Raw genomic sequence first — 25730 nt, forward strand, 5'->3', positions numbered from 1 at the left:
CTGGTCAGTGTAAAGGCAAAACTAGGATCATTCCTGGTCTTAGCTTGTTGGTGCACGAAGTCCACAAAAACAGAGAATGGTGGAAATGATACGTTGTGCCGCTGCTTATATTTGGAACCATGGGTGAGCCATTGCTCCTGCAAATTGTAAGGTAGCTTTTGCACTATAGGGTTAATGCCTCTGGCTGTGTCGAGGAAGGCAAATCCTGGTCAGTCTCCCTTACACTTGGCTACTTGAAGCTCCATTAGTAAGTCACTTAATTCTCTCATTCTCTGGTAGCTTTTGTTAGGTAACCTAGGGAAATCATCAATTCTTTTGAATAGTGCACTTTCTATTATCTCTGGTGAGCCGTAGCACTCCTTAAGTCTATCCCAGATCATATTAAGGCCATTCTCATGGTGGTTAATATTGATCACTCTTAACCTTCCAGCATGTTCAGCGGATTAATTCCCAAGCCATTTAATTTAAAGGTCTATCTCTTCACTATGTGAAAGGTCTAACCCTCTAATTACATTTTGGAAAGAAGATTGCCAGGCTCTGAAGCTCTCAGGGCGATCATTGAACTTTGAGAGTCCGTTTGTGACCAGCTCACGGCGAGCAAGAAACTTGGCAAAGTCTAATGTGTCTTGATTGGCTCTAGGAGATGCGGTTTGTGCATTAACATGGTGAGTAAATGGTGTGTGGTCTTACCTGTTAGGAGAGTGTGGTTCCTGTTGGCTTGTATCATACCACCTTTGTGTGCGGGTAGTTGTGCCTTTGTTGTAGTTTGCAGATTCAGACACCTGGTGTGGGGGAAGGTTGTCCCTCATGGGTTCCCTGTGTCTAGAATTCTCTTGTTTGCAAGTTTGCAGTTCATTATTGACTAGTGGGGGCGCTGCATTGTGTGTTTGGCTTGTTTCACTGATGAAATCTGAATGCATGCTTTGTACTGATTGAGGTTTGCCGTCCATTTTGGATGCTTGATTTACATATTCTGATGTGCGTTGCAATGAATTCTAACTTATAACTTACCGATAATTGAATTTCTTCAAAAGCTCCATGGCAGTCTTTAGATTACCCTCCCGGAATTCTGTTTTTTCCTACAAAGAAGGTGATGAAGAGACACTCAAAAGACACTAAGGAAAGGGAGGAGGTAGCATATATATGCCCAGTGGGAGGTCCCTGTAGAAAAAACTTCCTGTCTGTCGTTGGGGAAATGGAGGACTAACCCAGTGTTATGGCTGCCATGGAGCTTTCGAAGAAACTGAATTATCGGTAAGTTATAATTCGTAATTTCCAAGTACTTAATTCATAATTCATGTTGTAATTACCAGTTTACAATTACCTGTCTTTGATTTTATTTTATATATTGGAATCCATCCACTTAATAATTCACATGATATCAAGTCTTGTATAAAGGAGTAATAAAGAAAAAATAGAAGTGCTGGATAATTAACCTGATATAAAAAAAAATTACGAAACCAGTACTGTACTCTACTGTAAGTATTCAATATTTTTTTTATAAATAAACAGAAATACTAGAGATTTCTATCTGTTAAAACTAATGGTTAATCATAAGCAAATAGATCATAGCACTATTAGATTGCAGTGGATAATTTATGCACATCCTTGCAATGCCATCCCAACGCACTGGCATGCCTGCGTTCACCCGAGCACACACATCACAACCCACAAATGGCATGCGCAGTGCGCAACAATCGGCCTATTGCGGGGTGTATAAGCAACTACGATCCTTTCTTAATCAGGCCCTGTATCCACAAAGTGCTGTCTGGAACAATGATGAAGCCTCTTGTTTAATTTATCTTGCTAATAATCATTATTGATTCTTGCTGTGTTAGAGCACCATATTTCAGTGAAATGCAGTTTGAGAAATATACTGTATGCCACATAGATAAGTCAGAGGTTTGTTATTATTCATCCATTGGTTATAGCAATAAAATGACTATAATTGTCCCTTTGGAATAATGCAGACATTAGAAAGAAACACTATTGTTGAGATAAAAGGGATAATTCAAATTGAGTGATAGAATGGAAAATATTAATGCAACAATTAAATAAAAGAGAAATTGTTTTCATGTCAGAAAAGCTTGTGTAACAATTCATGCTTATACCTATACAATGAGATGTTTTTGAAAAGGGATTTTATTGAACTAATTATTATACTCAAGACTGAGTTAGGAAAAGGCAATTACTTCGACCAAACAATACTACTTATAATTCAAGAATTTAATCCCATTTATCAAAGGTATCAATTACTACTGCCCTTAGTACATTCTGCCTGATTTAGCACGGATCGCAATTGCAACCGCGTACGCAGATTGGCCAATTGTTGCGTACTATCGATCGCAGTGTGAGTGACAGGCCGTGAGCATTCGGGGGGGGGGGGGTGATAGGAGAGTGGTTGCACAAATGCAGGTGTCTGTCCATTTTCAAGCTGTTGCATGGGTTTATATAAATTAGCCACTGTGATTGCCTACGCAACTTAAGTACTCACTGTGTGCAACGAGATTTGCAATTTCTAAGACGGGTCAGACCTCCTGTAATTGTGCATGAGGGGCCGATGTGTAATACCCCCTAATGTACAGGTAATGTTAGGTATGGTGTAATAGATTGCTTCTCAGTAAAAGAAAAAGACTAAGGGGAGGCGCTAATCTGAAAAAGACATAACTAGCTGCAAAACAAAAAAGAGCTTGTGCCAGCTCTAATGAACCAGCATGAAATTTTACAGACAATAGTTTTGCGCTCTTAACCTTACAAATGAATTTCAGATCAAATAAACGATCTTTTTACGCCTACACCTATAATTGGATATGGTAGAAAGAATAAACAAGGTGTCAGTTTTTGGAATAAAAATAACTTTATAAATTATTGTCCTAAAAATACATTTAGACTTACAACAAGTAAATCACAACATAAAAATGCATATAATACATTAATATACTTTTACTGATAATCCACTTTAAAATTTCCTGTATGTCCCTTTGCATGAGACAAAATAAAACAATGGCCACTTGTATATATATCACTCTTACTAGAAGATGTGAGTTATTCACTTTTACAATTACCTCTCCTGCACCAATTTCAGAATGTTTATGCAGATTTTTGTTGGTTAGCTGCAGTAGTATAGCATAAAGTCATGAATTATTTTCCGCTATAAGGCTCCTCGTTGTATCCACTCATATGGGTCACAGTATAGGGAGACCCCAGGAGATGTACTCTCCACTGTGCAACTCCACAAATTCCGGGGTTTCCAGAACAATATGAAGGTCCAGCAAAAAGAGTGACAGCACAGCGGCTTACAGCAATAAATGATCCACAGCTCTGGGTACGTACCTCTCTGCTTTGCAGTCCTGCCACTGCTAGCGAGCACCATATAGCTGCGGCTCCCGCTAGAATAAATCCTTCCAATTAAGTCAGGCAAACAAAATTAAGTGGTGCAGCTTATATTAGACAGAGTCCAATCTCCGTCTTTTTAGAGGATGTTCCTCCAAGATATTGACCGTTGTAGAGGATAATTGAAAGTAGATATAGACTAGTCAGCCATCCATCTAAATCTAGTATTATCAGCAAAAAAGTCTGTCGCTGACACGTTTCACATTCACCTGGGAAGCTTTATTAAAGAGCATAAGGTTCCATGGTACAGGTATCTCCTTTTTATACCTGCCCATCTAATTAATTAGTTAACACCTTTCTCAACAGGTGTAACTCATATAAACCTATTAGTGTTATATGCATTGCAAAGTTACTTAGAAATTTCATATTATAAAACTTTATCTTTCAATATAAAGTCATTCACCTACTGGCACCTTATAAACAATACCCAGAAAATAAAAAAGAACTTATGATCTAAAAAAAAACAATAATGATATATTGCAATAATAATTCAATGAATACAAACCACTTAGATTACAAAAGTGTTACTTCCCCTTAAGGAATTAGAACTCTAGTCTCCTAGACCATAAACCTATATCATTCCGCTACACTACATAGCTTGGTAATGAGAAGGGTTGAAAACTCTACATACACATAATTCTCATATGGTCTAAAAAGTCCCCACATGAAAAATAATATTGAGCGATCAGTCACAGCTTATATCAAACTTTATAGTTGAAAACCAAAACATAACCTAATGATCCCTCTTGGGATTCGATCCCTGGTCTCTAACCCAATCATATACCCACTACACTATATGTCCTGCTGATACATAATTTGAGGTAAAATTGATCCTCATGTTGATCCTACCCTGTGGTCGTGGGATGCTTTTAGTCTTTCTCATGACATCAGTGAGGTTAGGTTAATTACTCAAATACTTTGGGAAACATGAGGATTAATTTTACCTCAAATTATGTATCGGCAGGACATATAGTATAGTTGGTATATGATTGGGTTAGAGACTGAGACCAGGGATCAAATCCCAAGAGGGATCATTAGGTTATGTTTTGGTTTTCAACTATAAAGTTTGATATAAGCTGTGACTGATCGCATGTGGGGACTTTTTAGACCATATGAGTAGAGTTCATCCAATTTTAGCCGAGAGGTACGTGGATCATTTATTGCTGTATGCCGCTGTGCTGTCACTCTTTTTGCTTAACCTTCATATTGTGCTGGATACCCTGGAATTTCTGGAGCTGCACAGTGGAGAGTACATCTCCTGGGGTCTCCTAATACTGTGACCCATATGAGTGACCAACGATAAACAGGCAACTTATATATGGGGATACAACTTGGAACATTTATAGCGGAAAATTATTTGTGACTTTATGCTATATTACTGCAGCTAACCAACAAAAATCTGCATAAACATTCCAAAATTGGTGCAGGAGAGGTGTTTCTAAAAGTGAATAACTCACATCTTCTAGTAGGAGTGATATATATACAGTCAGGTGCATAAATATTGGAACATTGACAGAATTTTCATATTTTGGCCTCTATTCACCACCACAATGGCTTTGAAATGAAACAAACAAGATGTGCTTTAACTGCAGACTTTCAGATTTAATTTGAGGGTAATTACATCCAAATTAGGTGAACGGTGTAGGAATTACAACGGTTTCTATATGTGCCTCTCACTTTTTAAGGGCCAAAAGTAATGGGACTATCAACTCAAAACCTATTTCATGGACAGGTGTGGGCTATTCCCTCGTTATTTAATTAACATGACATTTGCATTTGGAATCAGTTGCTGTCGACTATCAATATGAGATCCAAAGAGCTGTCACTATCAGTGAAGCAAGCCATCATTAGGATGAAAAAACAAAACAAACCCATAAGAGAGATAGCAAAAACATTAGGTGTGGCCAAATCACCGGAGAGCTCAGCAACACCAAAAGACCCGGAAGACCACGGAAAACAACTGTGGTGGATGACAGAAGAATTATTTCCCTGATGAAGAAAAACCCCTTCACAACAGTTGGCCAAATCAAGAACACTCTCCAGGAGGTAGGTGTATATGTGTCAAAGTCAACAATCAAGAGAAGACTTCACAAGAGTGAATATAGAGGGTTCACCACAAGATGTAAACCATTGGTGAGCCACAAAAAAAGGAAGACCAGATTAGAGTTTGCCAAACAACATCTAAAAAAAAGCCATTACAGTTGTGAAACAACATCCTATGGACAGATGAGACAAAGATCAACTTGTACCAGAGTGATGGGAAGAGAAGAATATGGAGAAGGAAAGGAACTGCTCATGATCCAAAACATACCACCTCATCAGTGAAGCATGTTGGTGGGTAGTGTCATGGTGTGGGCATGTGTGTCTGCCAATGGAACTGGTTCCCTTGTATTTATTGATGATGTGACTGCTGACAAAAGCAGCAGAATGAATTCTGAAGTGTTTCAGGCAATATTATATGCTCATATTCAGTCAAATGCTTCAGAACTCATTGGATGGCGCTTCACAGTGCAGATGGACAATAACCCAAAGCATACTGCAAAAGCAACCAAAGAGTTTTTTAAGGCTAAAAAGTGGAATGTTATGCAATGGCCAAGTCAATCCCCTGACCTGAATCAGATTGAGCATGCACTTCGCTTGATGAAGACAAAACTGAAGGGAAAATGCCCCAAGAACAAGCAGGAACTGAAGACATTTGCAGTAGAGGCCTGGCAGAGCATCACCAGGGATGAAACCCAGCGTCTGGTGATGTCTATGCATTCCAAACTTCAGGCTGTAATTGCCTGCAAAGGATTTGCAACAAAGTATTAAAAAGTGAAAGTTATATTTAGGATTGTTTAGTTTGTCCCATTACTTTTGGCCCCTTAAAAAGTGGGAGGCACATATAGAAACCGTTGTAATTCCTACACCGTTCACCTGATTTGGATGTAATTACCCTCAAATTAAATCTGAAAGTCTGCCGTTAAATCACATCTTGTTTGTTTCATTTCAAAGCCATTGTGGTGGTGAATAGAGGCCAAAATATGAGAATTCTGTCTATGTCCCAATATTTATGCACCTGACTGTATATACAAGTGGCCATTGTTTTATTTTGTCTCATGCAAAGGGACATAAAGGAAACTTTAAATTGGATGATCAGTAAAAGTATATTAATGTATTATATGCATATTTATGTTGTGATTTACTTATTGTAAGCCTAAATGTATTTTTAGGACAATCATTTATAGTCATTTTTATTCCAAAAACTGGCACCTTGTTTATTCTTTCTACCATATCCAATTATAGGTGTAGGAGTAAAAAGATAGTTTATTTGATCTGAAATTCATTTGTAAGGTTAAGAGCGCAAAACTATTGTCTGTAAAATTCTAATAGATTGCTTACCAAACAACTCTGCAAAAAGTTTCTCTTTAACACTTCCTTGTTAAATATAGGTAAATAAAATTGCAATAAAATTGAGCTAAAAGTAAGATTTATTCACAGATTACAATTCAGCAGAATAACAATTGCCACACTGGACATATGATTCAACAATTTCAGAAGACAACTCATCATACACACTGTGAGTAATAAAGATTACACTTGTATCCACAAATTTAATAGAGCTGGAACGCTTCTTTCTTGCGCTGTGATATAAATGGGTTAACGAAATACCTTAATGCTTCAATATGCAACATATATAATGACTCTACTCTCATACTAGGTTTAATTAATACCGCTTTTACACCAAAATTGCGGGTCTGACTCGGAGTTGGAACAGATTTCATACCTGGATCAGACCCGGAATTTCCCCGGCGCCGACCCAGGATATTCCCAAGTTGGCGCCGTTCACACCGGAGCCGGGGTTGCATAGACCTGGCTTTTCCGGCGTTGAAGTGGACACTCCAAGCGCCACTGAAGCCGGACCAATAGGCCGGCATGCGGCACGCTCCAGGTCATCGTGACCAGGAGTGTGCTGTTCACACTGCAGGGTTTCACGGGTTACTCCTGTGTTAAACCCTGCAAGTTACCTGGGTTGGATTGCCGAGTCACTCGACCCGACGATCCAACCCTCTCCCCTTTTACACCAAGGAGCTACCCGGGTTAACCCCGCAGTAACTCGGGATTTAGCTCTGGTGTAAAAGGGGTATAATTAAGTCCCAAAAAGTCCCTCAAGTCACTTAGACTCTGGCCAGTTACCTTTCGTTGGTGCATGAAGGGATGGGTATCTCAGTAATATTTATATTATTCTGATATTTGATGCTGTTGATGTCTGTACTGACACTTAACATTTGCAAGCCCGGGGATGTGCTGACACTGAAGAGGGTTACTCTGTCTATACTGGTGTTTCCTGAAAGGAATTTAGATCCACTATATAACAAGCACAAAAAATATTTAAGGTACACCACCCTAGCGCCAATAAAAGATCATGTCGAAAGTGATACTTATCTTAAATGTACCAATTATTTTTCCTTTTATCCTTCCGTCTTGAAGGATTGATATGGAAAGTCAAACCATGTAAAAAGAAAAAAATATAATCTAGTGTAGATGGTCAAACAAAAATAAGCATAATATTAATTAACAAATGTTAATTAAACAAATAGGTGAAGTAATAATCACCCTGCAGCACACACTAATAGCAAACGTGTCTTCCAAAATAGGCTAATTAAAACCAAGATTTATGTATAACACGTTTAATGTACATCACAAACAATAATTTCATTAAAAATGTAGACACTTGAATAGATGATTGAGGCTCCTTAGAACCACCAACAGGTACAATGTCTCAAGTGAAGTTAGCCTCGTACCAGAATCCGGTCAGATAGATGCAAAAAATGACTGAGGAGATGTTTCTAACCCGGGTAACCTCAGCTACTCGTCCACATCCGTCTCACACAGGCTTTTGGAGGAAGGTCTGTTGATGTCACTCTACTGCCAACGCGTTTCGACCAGTTCAAGGTCTTTGTCAAGGCTGTGAGAGTCTACTAACTATGGGCTCCCTAAATACCCCCTTCAATAAAGACTTAATTACTGGGAGGAGCCAACTTCATTACAAGTAAAATACACAACATTATAATAAACATAAATCAAAAAAGTCTAAGTAGCTCTGCTAGCCCTATAATCCCAGGGACACTGGCCCTATTTCACAAACAGTAAAAATGTATATTCAGATATAAATCGTAAATCCATATCACGAAATTCCGGAAGTCCATACCGGAACACCACGCATGTACCATTTCCGGTTATAAATGTAAACAAGTCCACGTGTAGAAATATCACAGTCAGCGCTCATCCGCCAATGGGAGGACCTCTCTAGAATGGAGGTCAGATCCTAACCCTCCCCCGGAGATAGCGGCATATCTCGCATGATGCCGTCCTTGCAGGCCGTAAGTCACATCGCGGCTCCTTAGCTCCGAAAACCGGAAGTTGCATCATCATGCCCAAAGGAGTCTGGGATTTGTAGTTTTCTACTCTGTTTCCAATAAAACGGAAAAAAACAGTTCTCCATCTCTTAAAACCCAAAAGAACTCTGGGAATAGTGGTTTTGGCAATCCATAAATGATGTTAATAATTAAAGTGCAACGAATTCCAGTACTACTGTTAAAAGATAAAACAATGATTAAAAACTAATATATAAGAAATACACATATTAAAAATAAATATACTCAATTTAAAAACCATTTCAATTCAAAATCTTTGTTAGGGTGGTGTACCTTAAATATTTTTTGTGCTTGTTATATAGTGGATCTAAATTCCTTTCAGGAAACACCAGTATAGACAGAGTAACCCTCTTCAGTGTCAGCACATCCCCGGGCTTGCAAATGTTAAGTGTCAGTACAGACATTAATCAACAGCATCAAAGATCAGAATAATATAAATATTACTGAGGTACCCATCCCTTCATGCACCAACGAAAGGTAACTGGCCAGAGTCTAAGTGACTTGAGGGACATTTTGGGACTTAATTATACCCCTTTTACACCAGAGCTAAATCCCGGGTTACTGCAGGGTTAAAAGGGGAGAGGGTTGGATCGTCGGGTCGAGTGACTCGGCAATCCAACCCAGGTAACTTGCAGGGTTTAACACAGGAGTAACCCGTGAAACCCTGCAGTGTGAACAGCACACTCCGGGTCACGATGACCTGGAGCGTGCCGCATGCCGGCCTATTGGTCCGGCTTCAGTGGCGCTTGGAGTGTCCACTTCAACGCCGGAAAAGCCAGGTCTATGCAACCCCGGCTCCGGTGTGAACGGCGCCAACTTGGGAATATCCTGGGTCGGCGCTGGGGAAATTCCGGGTCTGATCCAGGTATGAAATCTGTTCCAACTCCGAGTCAGACCCGCAATTTTGGTGTAAAAGCGGTATTAATTAAACCTAGTATGAGAGTAGAGTCATTATATATGTTGCATATTGAAGCATTAAGGTATTTCGTTAACCCATTTATATCACAGCGCAAGAAAGAAGCGTTCCAGCTCTATTAAATTTGTGGATACAAGTGTAATCTTTATTACTCACAGTGTGTATGATGAGTTGTCTTCTGAAATTGTTGAATCATATGTCCAGTGTGGCAATTGTTATTCTGCTGAAAATGACATGTGATTAAGGACACAAATCTGATTGGGGATTTGTCTTACTATAGCCGGTCGAACGGAACACTCGGGTTCAGCCTTGATAAAGCTGTTTACAGTGAAACGCGCGCGTCGGCGTCACTGGCAGCTCCATGCTTGTTTATTGTTGTGCAAAGAATATGATTCTATTATAATTATGTGTGATGCTACATAGTAGCCTATTTTGTGTTATTACTCAGTGAATACCTCCAATTGCTCCAGGATGTCAGTGGACCAATAATTCTGTTATATATATTAGATATCAGTCATTACTCAATTAGTTTTATGTACAGCAGAATTGTCACAGTGAAACCAACACATTGGATAATATAGTGTGTCCTACTAAACTGATATAGGGTTTAAGTATACGCATAATATGAATCATGTTACAAGTTAAACGGATAATCTGTTAGAATGTTGCCAAACAACCCACTACCTTCTCTTGACCTGTGAGAATACATTAATTAATTTATTGAGAACTTATGTGGATTTAAAATCAATATATTATATCTAGGGCTGTGAATGTCTTAATTTAAATACAACTAATACCAGTAAACGATTTATATAATTGTGGACTGGATCATAACCAGCCCATAACAACATTCAATAAATATATATTAAAGTATACTAATATGCCGATGTTCTTCCGTTTGGATGTAACATAACAATTAACAGCAGTGAGCTGCTGATGTTTGGGAAACAAACACTTTAATATATAAAGATAGGTATCACTTCAATTGAAGGATTATAGTAAATATATGATAAGAGTTACCTCCATTATGCGAAATACAATACCTTAAATATCGGTATTTACTAAGAGGTGTAATCGGTAATCACCACGATAAATCTGAAGTGGGGCTTAGATAATATTGATACAAACAATCCCTCTGTGTGGCACACTTACTATAGTGGGTGATATACTTACCTTATTAAATAAGGGCTATGGCCTTACATCATTACAATAAGAGTCCATAGTTAATCACAATCCGTTCTGTTGTATACCTATTACAGCATCTTGAGTGGTGAGGTATCAATTGACAATAGTTTTGAATTATATAAAGGGATTCCCCCCGACACAATATATGTTTAGACATTAGTCAACACTGCACAACAACACAACAGTGGACCTGCCGTTCTTTTATTTACATGTGTGTTTTGTTTTGATATCAATTTTTTTACCTTATTTTTCACTGTATATTTTCCCATATCGGGGATATCTTTTTTAAGGTAATAACCATTAAAAGTTAAATTTTATCTTGCAATATATTTGATTCGTGCGCCCATTACCATCAACTTCTTTTTCCTTTTTTTCTAATAAACGATTCAATTTGGTTGATTAGGGCTGCACCCCCATGACTATGAATAAGATATTATATTAAGATCATATAGGGGCTTGGTATTATATGATAGAGTGCAGGTATTTATTTCTCTCTTTCCCCTTTCCTTGATAAAGCATATTCTGCTGAATTGTAATCTGTGAATAAATCTTACTTTTAGCTCAATTTTATTGCAATTTTATTTACCTATATTTAACAAGGAAGTGTTAAAGAGAAACCTGTTCGCAGAGTTGTTTGGTAAGCAATCTATTAGAATTTTACAGACAATAGTTTTGCGCTGTTAACCTTACAAATGAATTTCAGATCAAATAAACTATCTTATTACTCCTACACCTATAATTGGATATGGTAGAAAGAATAAACAAGGTGCCAGTTTTTGGAATAAAAATGACTATAAATGATTGTCCTAAAAATACATTTAGACTTACAATAAGTAAATCACAACATAAATATGCATATAATACATTAATATACTTTTACTGATCATCCAATTTAAAGTTTCCTGTATGTCCCTTTGCATGAGACAAAATAAAACAATGGCCACTTGTATATACAGTCAGGTGCATAAATATTGGGACATTGACAGAATTTTCATTGGGGGCACTCGGGGGCACTCCATCTAAGCTGCCAGTTTGGCACAATTAATTAACACTATTTCTTGCTTTCCACTATATAACAAACTGAGCATCATAGGCTAGCCTATTAGTGTGCTGGTACTTGTAATTTATAATCCCTTGCTGTCCTGTCGATAAGTTCTGAGCACCCTTTCCTGTCATAGTCTATCAGACTATACAGTATATAACCATACTTGCCTACTCTCCCGGGAATCGCAGGAAGCTCCTGATTTTTCTGGTAACCCCCCCACACCCCTGGAAAAGTAGGCATATCTCCCGCATCCCGCTCACTTCCAGTGGGCAGGAAAGGGAGATTCTACCTGGAATATTCGGGTCCGTAGGTAAGGGGCGGGGCTAAATGGCACAAATTGCAACATTTAGCCCCGCCCCCTCCGTATGGACCCCCAAAACACAGTTTTCTGTATGGGGGTGGGGCAATGACGTCTATCGTCTTGCCCCACCCCCCAAAGAGAGCAGCAGGTCCCATCCTGCTGCGCCCGGAAACCTGCCTAGGAATGTCGGTAAGTATGTATATAACATAAGTGCAATACAGCAGCAGTAAGCTGTCTTCTGAGAAATATTTACTGAGGCAAAATTTCCATTTAATAACTGAGCCTTCTGTGCTTATTAGATTGGAGCGAATTCTGTGGCAACAGCTCCTGTATAACTTGGAAGCTAAAGGCTGTCTCTATTAGTTTGCCTAGATGTAATGGCAGAATTATGTGTTGTATTACTGTGCTGCCCAGCTGACAGACCTGATCCTCATAGAACAGCGCACTGGATTCAGCACCACTCATAGCAGGATCATCGATCTCCCCTGCATTCAGTCTCCCCAGCTGTCACATATCATTAAGGAGGAGGAATCAGGGTGGTTTCAATGCTGATGCTGCTTCCTCCTCACAGAGGAGCTCATTCAGACCTGCTCACATGATGTGGCTGCTCGCTGGCAAAAAGGGGCCGGATATTTAAATTAAATGCTCGCACTGCGTGGCGTAAGGACGCCCTCTATGTCTTAGCGAGCTACGGCACTGAGCACTCACAAGTGCATTAAGACACCCCCTTTCCCCTCGCAACACACGTCATGTCCTGGAATTGTTTGATTAATCTGTAACATCGAGAGGTATCAGAGCTGCTCATAGCCCTTGAGGTAGCCTTACCCTGCCACAAGCACTGCGATCAGTGCTGGCTGAAGTACATGCAGGTGACTTGTACAATGACGCTACCTTGCTAATTATGCATGCCCTTTAAACGGGCCCTTTAAACTCTCTCACATAGTTTGCTATCATACAGCATTCCAAGAAGTTGTGTTTTTCCCGTGCATCGTAAAAATGCTTAGTTAAAAAGTAGAGCAATGTGTTAAACATTTTTAATTAAACTGAACAAAATGCCAACTGAATCTTTCTGTATGCTAACCGGGGCTTACAGGGCAGATTGTATGTCACGGGCACGTGTGGTTGAGCGGCACAAAAGATTTAGCAATGGTCGTGGGGATGTTGAAGATGATGAACATCCCAGAAGGACTTGCACATCAATGAATGATGAATCAACATTACTACAAAAATGTTCTAGCAGCTTTGCGGGAAAGAATCAGATGAAAGAGGCCAGAGTTGTGTAAAAATGGTTTCATCCACAATCAGGACAACGCACATAAAGATTGCAGAACTAGAACACCATCCATACTCTCTAGACTTAGCACCATGTGCCTTTTTTCTTTTCCCTAAAGTCAAATCTGTACTCAAGGGAACCCGTTTGCATCAGTTACTGAGGAAAAGAAGAAAATGACGGAGCTGTTGAGAGGGGATGTAGTTATTATACCTACCATCGGGATGCCGGCTGCTGAAATCCCGGCGCCGGAATAACGAACCGCGAGCAGAAGACCCGTGCCGGAATCCAGACATCAGTGGAGATACAGTCGACGGGTTCCCGACAGCCGGTATCCCGATCGTAAGTACAGTGGACGCCGTTAGTCAAGGGAGGAGATAGTTACCCCACATAACCTACAGCTATGTCCACTTGCATCTTTGCTACGTTTGCACCCGTGATCCATAGGATTGCATGGTGCGAAAGCAGCCACAGCATCCCGTACTGTGGCTCACGCAGCCGCTGCAAATCGCATGGCACGATGCGTATGCATGTTTGCTACGCAAGTGCCAAAGATACAAGAGGACACATCTGTATAGCAGTAGTCTTGTAATTAAATAGCCACACTTATTATGTGGAATGATTTGAAAATTACTATTCACAATATTCCCCATCCGACCTAATGAAACTCAAGCAATATTTTAAATAAAGGTAAAAAGCACAGTAGTGCAAGCTGGGAGAGACTTATCAAACTAAGGACCTCAGTCAGAGTCTCTCGCTAGATGCGATCGCTCGCCCCCAGCGTATGCAAATTTGTCAAAGTGACGCCACGGGAACCGATCGCTCGCCAAGGCATAAGCACGCCCACCATGTCTTAGCGAGCGGCCAGCGTACGCCCAATCGCACAGGCAGAGCCGCCCACCAGCACACGTCATCTCCAGGAAGTGTATTAAAACATTGGTACATCGAGAACAATCGGAAGCGATCGCAGCGGTTGTGGTTGCCTTACCCTACCGCAAGCACTGTAAAAAAATCAGGCATGTGACGTGTACTTTGACGCTGCGTGTTAATTATGCACGCCTCTAAAACGGCGTTGAAACACTCAGGAACGCCTGCGTTCGCACCTCCACTCCCCCGTTATTAGTGTCCTGCCCCTGTTACCAGCCACAAACGGCCTCTCCTGTCACACATTTCACTGGGCTGTCTTTGCTGGGCGAACGAGCAGCCTGCGGTCGCACAGAGTAGTTCGTGCACGCAAACCATTGGGCCGCTTGCGAGCGCACAGTGCTAGCGAGAGACTCTGAATGAGGTCCTATATGCACAACTGTAATTGTAGTTACTGTAAATGTGCTTCTACGGCGCAGTAAAACAAAGGGAGTGAATTTGTTTGCAAACAAATATTTTTTTGATCTGTAACTAGAGTTATGTGACACTCCTGAACATTTTTAATTAATCAGCTATAAAAATGGTTTGAATAAATACCTTTTTATGTGTACTATGTAAGAATGTAGGAAAGTAAGATATGAAACATGTCAGAGGTTGGGGAAACATTTAATAATCACTGTAAGAATGTAATATACAGTTCGGTTCTGGAAAAGAACGCAGGGATGTTGCTTCATATACTGCTACATATACATGCCATTAATGAGATAGTCTGACTCTTCTGAAGCTAATAAATGAGCTTTCTTCATCTTCTGTTTCACAAACTGGAGACGGCAAACTATCATCAAAAGCAGCAGCGCAGTGATTGCCAAACCAAGGGCAAGTGGCAAGACAGCTCCTGTAACCAAACACAAAGAGCATTGCGTTAGATATACACAGGTACACATATAGGAACTTATAGCTCTAGAATTCAGACCTAAAAAAAATATATTTTAATTACATTTTTAGCTCAAAATTTATTTTACAACACAGATTTTATTTTACATAATACTTATTATATTAATGCCAGGGTTGCCGATATTCTGGCTGCCCCTTCCGGGAAGGAGCAGCCAGTTTGGCATAACAAGGGGCGTGGCCAGCACAAGGATGCAGGGCCGGACAGATTACCGGTATTTGTGGGTGGAGCGGAGGGGCATGGCCACACAGTCATGTCATTTTGCCCCCGCTACACAATGCCAAGATTACCAAGGGGAGGGGTTGGCGGCCGCCGGGAGGCTTGCCTACCTTTCCGGGGGGCCATGAGCGTCCCGATTTTTGGGAGGCTCCCGGATGAATCGGGAGGGCAGGCAAGTATGATTAAGGCTATGAAAATTAAAATAATTTTGGTATCTTAATATCATTGCATTTTGTTAGTAACCCGATTCTTAAATTACTTGGTGGCAGGCACAGTTGATTTTATTAAATCTTTCCTGCACTTCTTTACTGGCTGAACAGTAAAACAAAGCAAACACTTAACTAAGGTATATATTAGGCATGTAGAATAGTAGTGTGGTCTATCGCAATACATTTTCCCAGTTTCCATAGCAATATATTAATAATTAAAGTGAACATGTCTATGACGGTAAGACTATTTAATTTCGGATATCACTGCCTTTGAAGTTATTTCAAATATCATGCATTGATATGTCAACATTTTTTTTGCAGTTGTCCTCATACGCAACAATCGCACCAAACAGCCCTTTGCTGTGCGCCAAGTCCCATGTGACAATCTAGCGTCTTTGTCGCTAGATTGTGCATTTTAGTTGTAATCTGAAGCGACAAAACCACTTAATTAGACTACACTGATTAATTTGATATGCAACACTAGTATATCTGTGTGCGAATGAGTCTGAATCTGTATACACAGTGCTACGATGCAGTGGACACGGCTTTTTCATGCTTTTTCAATTCTGTTGTGCTTGATCTGTAACCTTGTACACATTTAAAACTATTTCCTGTGCGGTTAAAGTCGCAGCCTGGTGTCTCTGGTACAGACTGAGTGGTGTTTCGCTGCATTTGCAATGCGAATAAGACAAATTTAAAGAAAAGTCACTGTGCTACACTGGTTGGCGCAGCTCGCTCGCGCTACATGGCGTAGTGAAGCTTGGTGTATGAGGATGCATCTGTAACTTCTGTCTGCCATTAGTGATATGAAAACATCCACATAAATTCATGTGCAAAAAACTAAATATAATTTGTAGTGGAATCTTAAAACTAAAGATTTGTTTCTTAAATAATAATACTGGCCTTTGCCGTGTCTGGCGATAATGTCACATCACACTATCAGGTGAAAGTAATGGTTCAAAAACAGAAGCATTTAACAACATGTTTCAACAGTAATGGTTATCGATTTACATACTGAGCAACAGCAATTACTGCCAAGCTAAACAACTGTGCACAAATAACATTGTCAACCATGACATCTAGAAGAATAGGAACCCAGACTTTGGTGTCTCTGATTTCAGGGATGTAACTATCACTATACAGATGTGTCCACATAAACCATCCTCCAATCGCCACGGACTTTGCGACTTAGCCGTGACAAAACACAAATCCTTAATACCTTGGGCCTAATTCATTACCGATTGCAACTGCGATTCTGCACGCAATTGGCTGATTGTTGCGTTCTGCGCAAACGTATGCATCGCAGGGTGCGTGAGCTATTTACCCACTGCAATCTCAGTGACTACGCCGACCCTTCACAGAGTGATTGACAGGAAGTGCCATTTGTGGGAGGTGACAGGGGGATTGAGCCAGTGCATTTGAACGCCGTTGCATTGGCGTGCATAAATTATCCACTGCGATGCCATACGCAGTTTGAATACTCACAGCGTGCGATGAAGTTAGCAATTCCTGAGTAATGTCAGATCTTGTGCAAGTGTGCGTGAGGCTTCGATTGTACTCTAGGTTACCGATGGTTTTGCAGTCTTGCTAAACATTACGGATGTGTGTAAGGTAAAGTAGACATCCTTATGTTATGCTGCGATGGCATAGCGATAGCAATGGATTAGCATACTATCGCAATGAGACTGCATGCGTAATCGCTATTGCAATCGCAGTTGCGATCCGTAATGAATCAGGCCCCTTGTACACTATAAGTGAGTTAAAATGCAAAAGTAAGGAAAAAGGACACAATCCAGCATAAAAAAGGCAAAAGACAGGTCCGATACAAGCGACCCGTGCCATGTATTGTTATGCTTTATCTAAGCCTTTATACAAATTCTGTTGCTACAGAAATACTAGTCCTATGTATTTAGTAGACTATAAGCAAAGTTGGACACAAAGTTGTTAAAAACGTAGCAAAAACTAAGGGCATTTAGTATGTGTAAAAAGGCAACAACTGGTTCCAAAACAAGTGCCTGTGCCATGCACCATTATGCTTAATCTGCGACTTGACTCTAATTCCTTTGTGACAGAAAAGCTAATCTTAAGTACCTAGTATACCATATGCAAACTTAGATGCAAATTGAGGAAAAAGTGCCAAACTTAAGGACAAAGGCCCTGATTCAGCAGTGATCGCTAATGCTGTGTAAACATCGTTACCATCGACGCACATCAAGCACTAATGCAGCATTTACACTAGGTCAGTGCACGTCTCTTCGTACGCAGTGGGCTCTCAAGCTGCGTATGCAACGCCCGTGAAACGGCATTCAAACGGACAGGCAGGCCTGCTTTTTTCCAAACACTCCCCCTATCACCACCCTCAAACGCTCATAGCCTGTCACTCACTTTACGATGAATTCCTGTGTGTACGTAATCGCAGTGCGAACGCAATGCAGTGTGACTTATACGCATGCGCAATGGCAAACAATCTCTCAATCTGCGTACGTGGTTGCAATTGAGATCGCTGCTAAATCAGGCCCAAAGTGCACAGCACTGGAATTGTGCCAGGCATCTCGCTTCATATGGTGCAAACAGAATAGGTGTATGAGGACACATCTTTTATAGTAACTTAAGTTCTAAGGGTAAAATCTGATGTGGAAAGATATATGGGTCTTGAGGATACTGACTGATATGCCACCGATTAACAGCTAACAGGATTACTTCAACCTAAAATACTAGCAGCCATATACAAATGCTACTTATAACATTCACAAGTATATATGTAAAAGTGCAAAAGCATTATCATTCCGTTTATATTTGTTGTTACTGCAAGATAAGTTTATTTATTAACCGTTTCTTATATAGCGCAGCATATTCCGTTGCGCTTTACAATTTGAAACACTAATAGAACATAACTGGGTTGTAAGAGACAGACAGGACCCTGCTCGCAGGCTTACAATCTATAGGGAAATAGGTGTTAATACACAAAGATAGGGGCTACATATTGCTAATTGGTCCAGCCAGATTGCAGATGTTCTTGGTGAGCTGTATTATCCAGTCACACTGGAAAGTTGGCCTAGGGTTAGGGAGGATGGGAAATTGAAGAAAGAGAAAATGTGATATGTGTATACTATAAGAAGGGAGTTAGATAGGGTTCTCTGTTATCAGCCATTTTACCTTCCCCTGCAGGTTTTGGTTTCAAAACAGCTAAAATCACATAATTTGGGCCTCTTTTTGTTCCTACAGTATTATTAACCTTAATAACAACTTCAGGCATTTCCAGTCAGTTTAAACCACTTCACAATATTGTTTTCACTACTTTTCAGCAATATAGTCCAAAGGCTGCAGCAAGCGGATTGGCTAAAGTAAGCGGGAGAGCAGCGTCACAACTGCACGCCAATTTAAAAAATTATAGAATATCTATGAAGCATTACCACACAGCAGTGGCAGACAGGATGGCAGTTTAATAAACTATAAAAATGTCAGTCAGCAATGCCCCAAACAGCGCATAATGCAAAGAAAAGAGGTGTAAGATGGAATTGTCCTTGGGCCCTCCCACCCACTCTTATGTTGGATATTAAAAATGACATGCAGAGTTTAACAAACCAAGCACTTTAGCGACAAGGACTGACACTTTTGTGGCTGAAGTGATTGGTTTGTTTGGGCCCCCACAAAACAATATTTTGGAAGGACTGCCTCCAATTATTAAGGAGGAGGTTGATGATGAGGGTGTTGGTGGTGGAGATTGCATGTGCTGGTCAAAACTGCTAGTAGCTAACACTGGACTGCTTGTTATTAATTTAGAAATTATTATAATTTTGTTAAATAAATTGCATGAACTTGCTGCAAATGACGTATCAGGGAAGAGGTGCCTAGAGGGTTAACGTCCCTACCGCTACTAACTTGGCTTCACAAATGGTACAGATGCCTTCACAACTGTTGTCAGGATGTGGGTTAAAGTAATTCCACACCCAAGACGTGGTTTTTCTGGTCTTATACCCAGGCACGACAATTGCTTTCTTTTTATCACAAGCAAGAACTGCTGCCACTGGTGGCTGATTTACACAAACAACATCCTCATCATCGTATAGCCTCATTAGCATCAGGTAGGACACAAATATCCCCCTCATCCTCCTTTTGCGCTTTCTCCTTCTGTTATTTTACCATCTAATACTAGCACAGCGTTCATGGCGTCAGTGACCCGCTGTGCAACTGGGTGACAGCTGTCATACTTGCTTCCTCTATCAAAGGATTGTTTAACAGTCAATTGTTTTTTTAAACTACTACTAGTAGTAGTCTTCTTGGTCCCTTTCTGGGATGAAGTTCCCCCCTAGCAGTAGCAACAGGCGTAGCACTCAATGATCCTTCTGAGGAACCACGGATAGGAGAGGAGTCAGTCATGCTTATGAAATTGGATGCAGGACTACTTCCGATCACGAATAAGGATGTTGATGATGATGCAGGTGCTGGTGGTGGAGGTTGTAGGCACTTGGATCCAGATAGAAAGGAGCAGCTAGGTGACACTTGACTGCCCGGGCTATCAGCCGGGCTTGGGGTGCCCTGGAGAGGGGGACCCATTTATTGGGGGGGTCCCCAGCTCCCCAGGGATCCCCCGGCCTGGGCTGACTAGTGGTCAGGGGCGATGCTTCGGCTGAGGGGCCCGGTGAAAGGGCTCCCCTGGCTGTGGTGTCACCCCCCCCCCCCTGCTAGAAAGAGTCCGGTGCTGGTTCTGGTAAATACAGGGGGACCCTACGCATTTTTTCCCCCTGTATTTCCAGAACCAGGGCTGGCTCAGAGCCCAGTGCTGGTTGCGCTGAATACGGGGGACCCTTACGTCACTTGTCCCCCGTATTTTGGCAACCAGGACTGGTTCTGAAAAGCCTGGTGCTGGTTGTGCTTCATACGGGGGAACCCTACGTCATTTGTCCCCTGTATTTAGCACAACCAGTACTGGCTTTCCAAAGCCTGGAGCTGGTTCTTGTTTTTGAGGAGGGGGCCACGCCATTTTATTTATTTATTTTTTTTAACACAGGTTTTTTTTATTTAAACAGAAGCACAGACTGGTCTCACTGACCCGTCCCTGCTTCTGTGTTTATTTAAATACAGGTATCACAGATCATTCAGATCTGAGCCTGAATCAGTCTGCTGCTACCTTCCCCTGGGCCCTGCCACTTGCACCACCGTCGCCGCTAACACCTATGGGTTCCAGCCGCAGCTAACGCCTGCTATCCCCCAGGTCCGGCCGCAGTTTACGGCTGCTTCCTTTCCCCCGAGCCCACCACCACTACCACCCACATTGACCTGCCATCTTGGTGCACCCAAGTGAAGCCACAGTGAGTACACCTGATGGAGGCTCCTACTGAGGCTGCGCATCAAGTTGAAACTTCCTATCTATATAATTAGCAATTTGAGAGGTAATAATTTAAAAACTATAACTTTCTCAATTACTTAAACCCCAAAAGCACCTTCCCTGGAACAATAGCTGCCTAATAAAACAAACCCAAAGTGTAAATTTGCCCCCTACCCTGAGTTATGCCTTCCCAAAAATCCCCCATAGAGGACAGCAGAAAAGTGGTCCTAATTGAGTGTCAGAAAATACTGACAGTTGGAAATTTACATTATTCTCAAGTCCTCATTTTTTTATGTTTTTGCCCTGAAATTTGGCATGCAGCACCGAGCGACAGTTCTACCAGCCCATGCCAAATTTCAGCACTGTACCTTCAATAGCTTTTGAGGTGGAGCCCCTTAAACACCATGCCCCCTCAGGATTTCTCTATGGGAAAATTCATTTTTTTTTCGAGAGGACCCCTACGTCGCTCGTCCCCTGTATTTTGGCAACCAAGACTGGCTCTGATTAGTCTGGTGCTGATTGTGCTTAATACAGGGAACCCCTACGTCATTTGTCCCCTGTGTTTAGCACAACCAGCACTGGGGCTCCAAAGACCGATGCTGGTTGTGCTGTAGAGGCACGTAATTTTTTTTTTTTATATTACACATTCAATTTTCTTAAAACAATACATGGATGGATCTCACTGATACGTCCATGCATCTGTGTATTATTGATTTGATTTTCTCAGATGCATGCCCAGCACCAGTGAGTCCCTCTGTCGCCCGCTGATTTTTCTGTGCACGCCCGTTGCTGTCACTGCTCCGCATTTCCACTGCTGTCACTGCCCCACACACTTGCAGCCTGCCCCTGCAGCCGTCTCTCCCTCTGCACCCTTAAAACACCTCCACCCGTGTTAGTGTACCTATTTGTTGTCCTTCTGTCCTGCAGGTGGCCCGGTTTGCTCGTCAAAACCCTGATGGTTAATAAATTATAAAAAAGCAATACAATTCCATAGACAAAAAACCTTACGGTTTTACATGTCCCATTAAGGTTTTTTAGACATGATCTGAAATTTCACAAAACCTACTGAATTTGTGCCACTCAAACTAAAGAAAAGCAATTAAATTACGATCATTAAGGCTGACGCCTTAATGGACGTGTTCCTTGCGCAATACAGATATGGTATGCCATCACACCCTGTGGTTAACTGCAGATTCAGCATTCTCACAGAATGAGATTGCTGTCACTCACAAAATGGTGGAGCTGCTAATTCACAGAATTGTGTGCTCATTGGAATACACACATGCAGTCTATGCAACTGAGGTTTGAGCAGTTATGTGGCTCCCACAACCCACTCAGTGCCCACAATCTTCCCATTTGATCACCATAACAATCTCACTGGCTTCCAACATCCTTCTCACTCCATACATTTATCTCATTTAGAATACACGTTCAGCTCCCTTATTTTTAAACCTATCATACTCTGTCATAGTGTGCAACCGCTGATGTGGAGGTGTGCACTTGTGTTGTGGAGGAGCTTCTATTTACACACTGTATTTTATATATATATATATATATATATATATAATACACACACACGGCGGGTAAAATAAGTATTGAACACATCAACATTTTTCTCAGTAAATATATTTGTAATGTGGAAATTGTAATGTAATTTTCACCAAATGTCAGCAACAACCCATGCAATCCAAACATGCACAGAAATGAAAACATAGATGTCCATAAATTAAGTTATGTGTAATAATGTGAAATGACACAGGGATAAAGTATTGAACATGCTTACTGAAATGTATTTAATACTTTGTACAAAAGCCTTTGTTGGTAATGACAACTTCAAGATGCTCCTGTATGGAGAAACTAGTCGCATGCATTGCTCAGGTGTGATTTTGGCCCATTTTTCCACACAAAAAGTCTTCAAATCTTGAAGGTTCCATGGGCCTCTTCTATGAACTCCATAGAAATTGGATTCAAGTCAGGTGATTGGCTGGGCCATTCTAGAAGCTTTATTTTCTTTCTCTGAAACCAATTGAGAGGGTACTTGACTGTGTGTTTGGGATAATTGTCTTGCTGAAATGTCCACCCTCGTTTCATTTTCAGCATCCTGGTAGATGGCAGCCATATGAAGTATGCCAGTACCGTATGCTGAAAAACAGCCCCACACCATGATGTTCCCACCTCCAAACTTCACTGTTGGTATGAAGTTTTTGGGGTGATGTGCAGTGCCATTTCTCCTCCGAACATGGTGTGTATTATGGCATCCAAAGAGTTAAATTTTGGTCTCATCTGACCAGACTATATTCTCCAAGGATTTACAGGCTTGTCCAAATGCTGTGCAGCAAACTTTAAACAAGCTTCAAAATGCTTTTTCTTCAGCAATGGAGTCCTGCGTGGTGAGCATGCATACAGGCCATGGCGGTTGAGAGCATTACTTGTTTTTTCTTTGAAACAATTGTACCTGCTATTTCCAGGTCTTTCTGAAGCTCTCCACAAGTGGTCCTTGACTCTTGGACAACTCTTCTGATAATTCTTTTCACTCATCTGTCAGAAATCTTAAGAGGAGCACCTGGTCGTGGCTGGTTTATGGTGAAATGATGATCTTTCCACTTCCGGATTATGGCCCCAACAGTGCTCACTGGAACATTCAGAAGTTTAGAAATCCTTCTGTAACCAATGCCATCAGTATGTTTTGCAACAATAAGGTTGCAAAGTTCTTGAGAGAGCTCTTTGCTTTTACCCATCATGAGATGTTTCTTGTGTGACACCTTGATAATAAGACACCTTTTATAGGCCATCAATTGGGACTGAACCAGTTTACATTAATTTGTAATGACAAGGGGTAGGGTTGCTTTCTAATTACTGATAGATTTCAGCTGGTGTCTTGGCTTTCCATGCCTATTTCCACCTCTCTTTCTTCATGTGTTCAATACATTTTCCCTGTGTTATGCCACATTATTACACGTAACTTAATTTATGGACATCTATTGTTTGATTTCTTTACATGTGTGGATTGCATTGGTTGTTGCTGACATTTGTTGAAAATTTCATTACAATAGCCCCTTACAAGAATATTTACTGAGAAACGCTACTAGACCTGGAGCCGGACCTGCTTATTACAGTATAGTATAGTTATTTTCCTTACAGAGTCTTTCAATTTTAAAGTAATGTATATATTATATGCCTCCATTATTACTTATGTGAGTGTGATATATTAATCAATATACTTTCACGCACATTAGATTGGACCTCTTCTGATCACCTTAGTCACTACATGGCTCTGTCCAATGCATTGCTGATGAGAGCCAGATGCGGGTTATTGACGAGACCCTTCAAACCAGAATTCATAATTCACTTAGAACCTCTTTGTCTGCTCTATCCTGCTACAGAGAGACTTAAGCATCATCAAAAGTAACCATCAGAGATCCCAGCTATACTTAAGAACCCTGAGTAATGCAATCCAAGGAGAGGGACTGTATTATACGGAAGGGAGGAGATTTACTAAAAATGTATTTAAGGTGGAGAACTGCTTTATATAAACTGTTATACAGAATATCCTTCATACTTATGGGGTTATTTTAGAACCCCTCTAGTCTGGTGTCTGCAATCAAATATCCATTTGGGTGGTACTTTCACGGTCTGTTGGAAGATAATGATGTATGTATAGATTCTCAAATCAACATGGGAGTAATATAAGTATTTACTCAATGAGCCGATGGGAGTATGAAGTATGCTGGACCAATCTTAAAGTGCCCTGTATTGTACATAAACACAAAATTACCTGTTGCTGGTGCAGGGTGTCCATTTCCTTTTGGAATATGTTTTAAGATTAAGAAAGTATCAGCATCTTTGTCAATTTGTGATGAAACAGTGCCTATAAAATATAATAGTACATCACATTTGTAATCCTGGTTTGAAAATACAGTATTATATAAATGTGTGTGTGTGTGTGTATATATATATATATATATATATATATATATATAAATGTTAATAAAACACTGAGTGAGGACCAAATTCTGACAAACTCCAAGCATTGATTAGGTAAGAATGAGTGGCCATCAGTCAGTATGTGTCCCAGAAGTTGATTGACAGCATGCCAGGGCGAATTGCAGAGGTCATGAAAAAGAAGGGTCAACACTGCAAATATTAACTCTTTGCATAAACTTAATGTAAATGTCAATAAAAGCCTTTGACTCTTATGAAATGCTTGTAATTTTTTACGTCGGTATACCATAGTAACATCTGACAAAAAGGTCTAAAACACTGAAACAGCAAACTTTGTGAACACCAATACTTGTCATTCTCAAAACTTTTGGCCATCGCTGTATAGATCACTTCGTACTCCTTCAGCATTTTAGGTCTGGAGAGTGTCGGTTTTTATTTACCTATTTTATTGGTTTTATTTATTTATTTAACCATTTACCAGCATACACTTGCTGACTACACTTTTGCACTTTTATCTTTCGATTTTTAAGCCTCGGAATGCTGCGGTGGGTTTCTTCATGCATATCGGCGTAACGCCGGCATGCGTGTGATGGGTGGCAGGATGCATTGTCTCCCAAATGTGATGCATCATGCATCCCGCCCTCAATGTGTTTGATCCTTTATGTGTTTAAGGAACCATTTACTTGAT

At 40.6% G+C, this 25730-nt stretch overlaps 1 protein-coding gene across 1 annotated transcript in view; it reads right to left on the bottom strand.

Moving 5' to 3' along the window:
• Nucleotides 1-15038: 15038 nt before the first annotated feature.
• LRP11 (LDL receptor related protein 11) overlaps nt 15039-25730 on the bottom strand; it is a 44219-nt gene continuing 33527 nt past the window's right edge. The window contains exons 7-8 of the mRNA XM_088451745.1: nt 24876-24968; nt 15039-15286 (exon numbers count right to left, since the gene is read on the bottom strand). Of these exons, the coding sequence (XP_088307871.1) occupies nt 15132-15286; nt 24876-24968 (248 nt within the window). The 3' untranslated portion in view covers nt 15039-15131. The remainder of the gene's footprint in view (nt 15287-24875; nt 24969-25730) is intronic.

This window comes from Taudactylus pleione, unplaced genomic scaffold (assembly GCF_031769625.1).
Source record: "Taudactylus pleione unplaced genomic scaffold, aTauple2 ptg000006l, whole genome shotgun sequence".
Taxonomy (NCBI): Eukaryota; Metazoa; Chordata; class Amphibia; order Anura; family Myobatrachidae; genus Taudactylus; species Taudactylus pleione.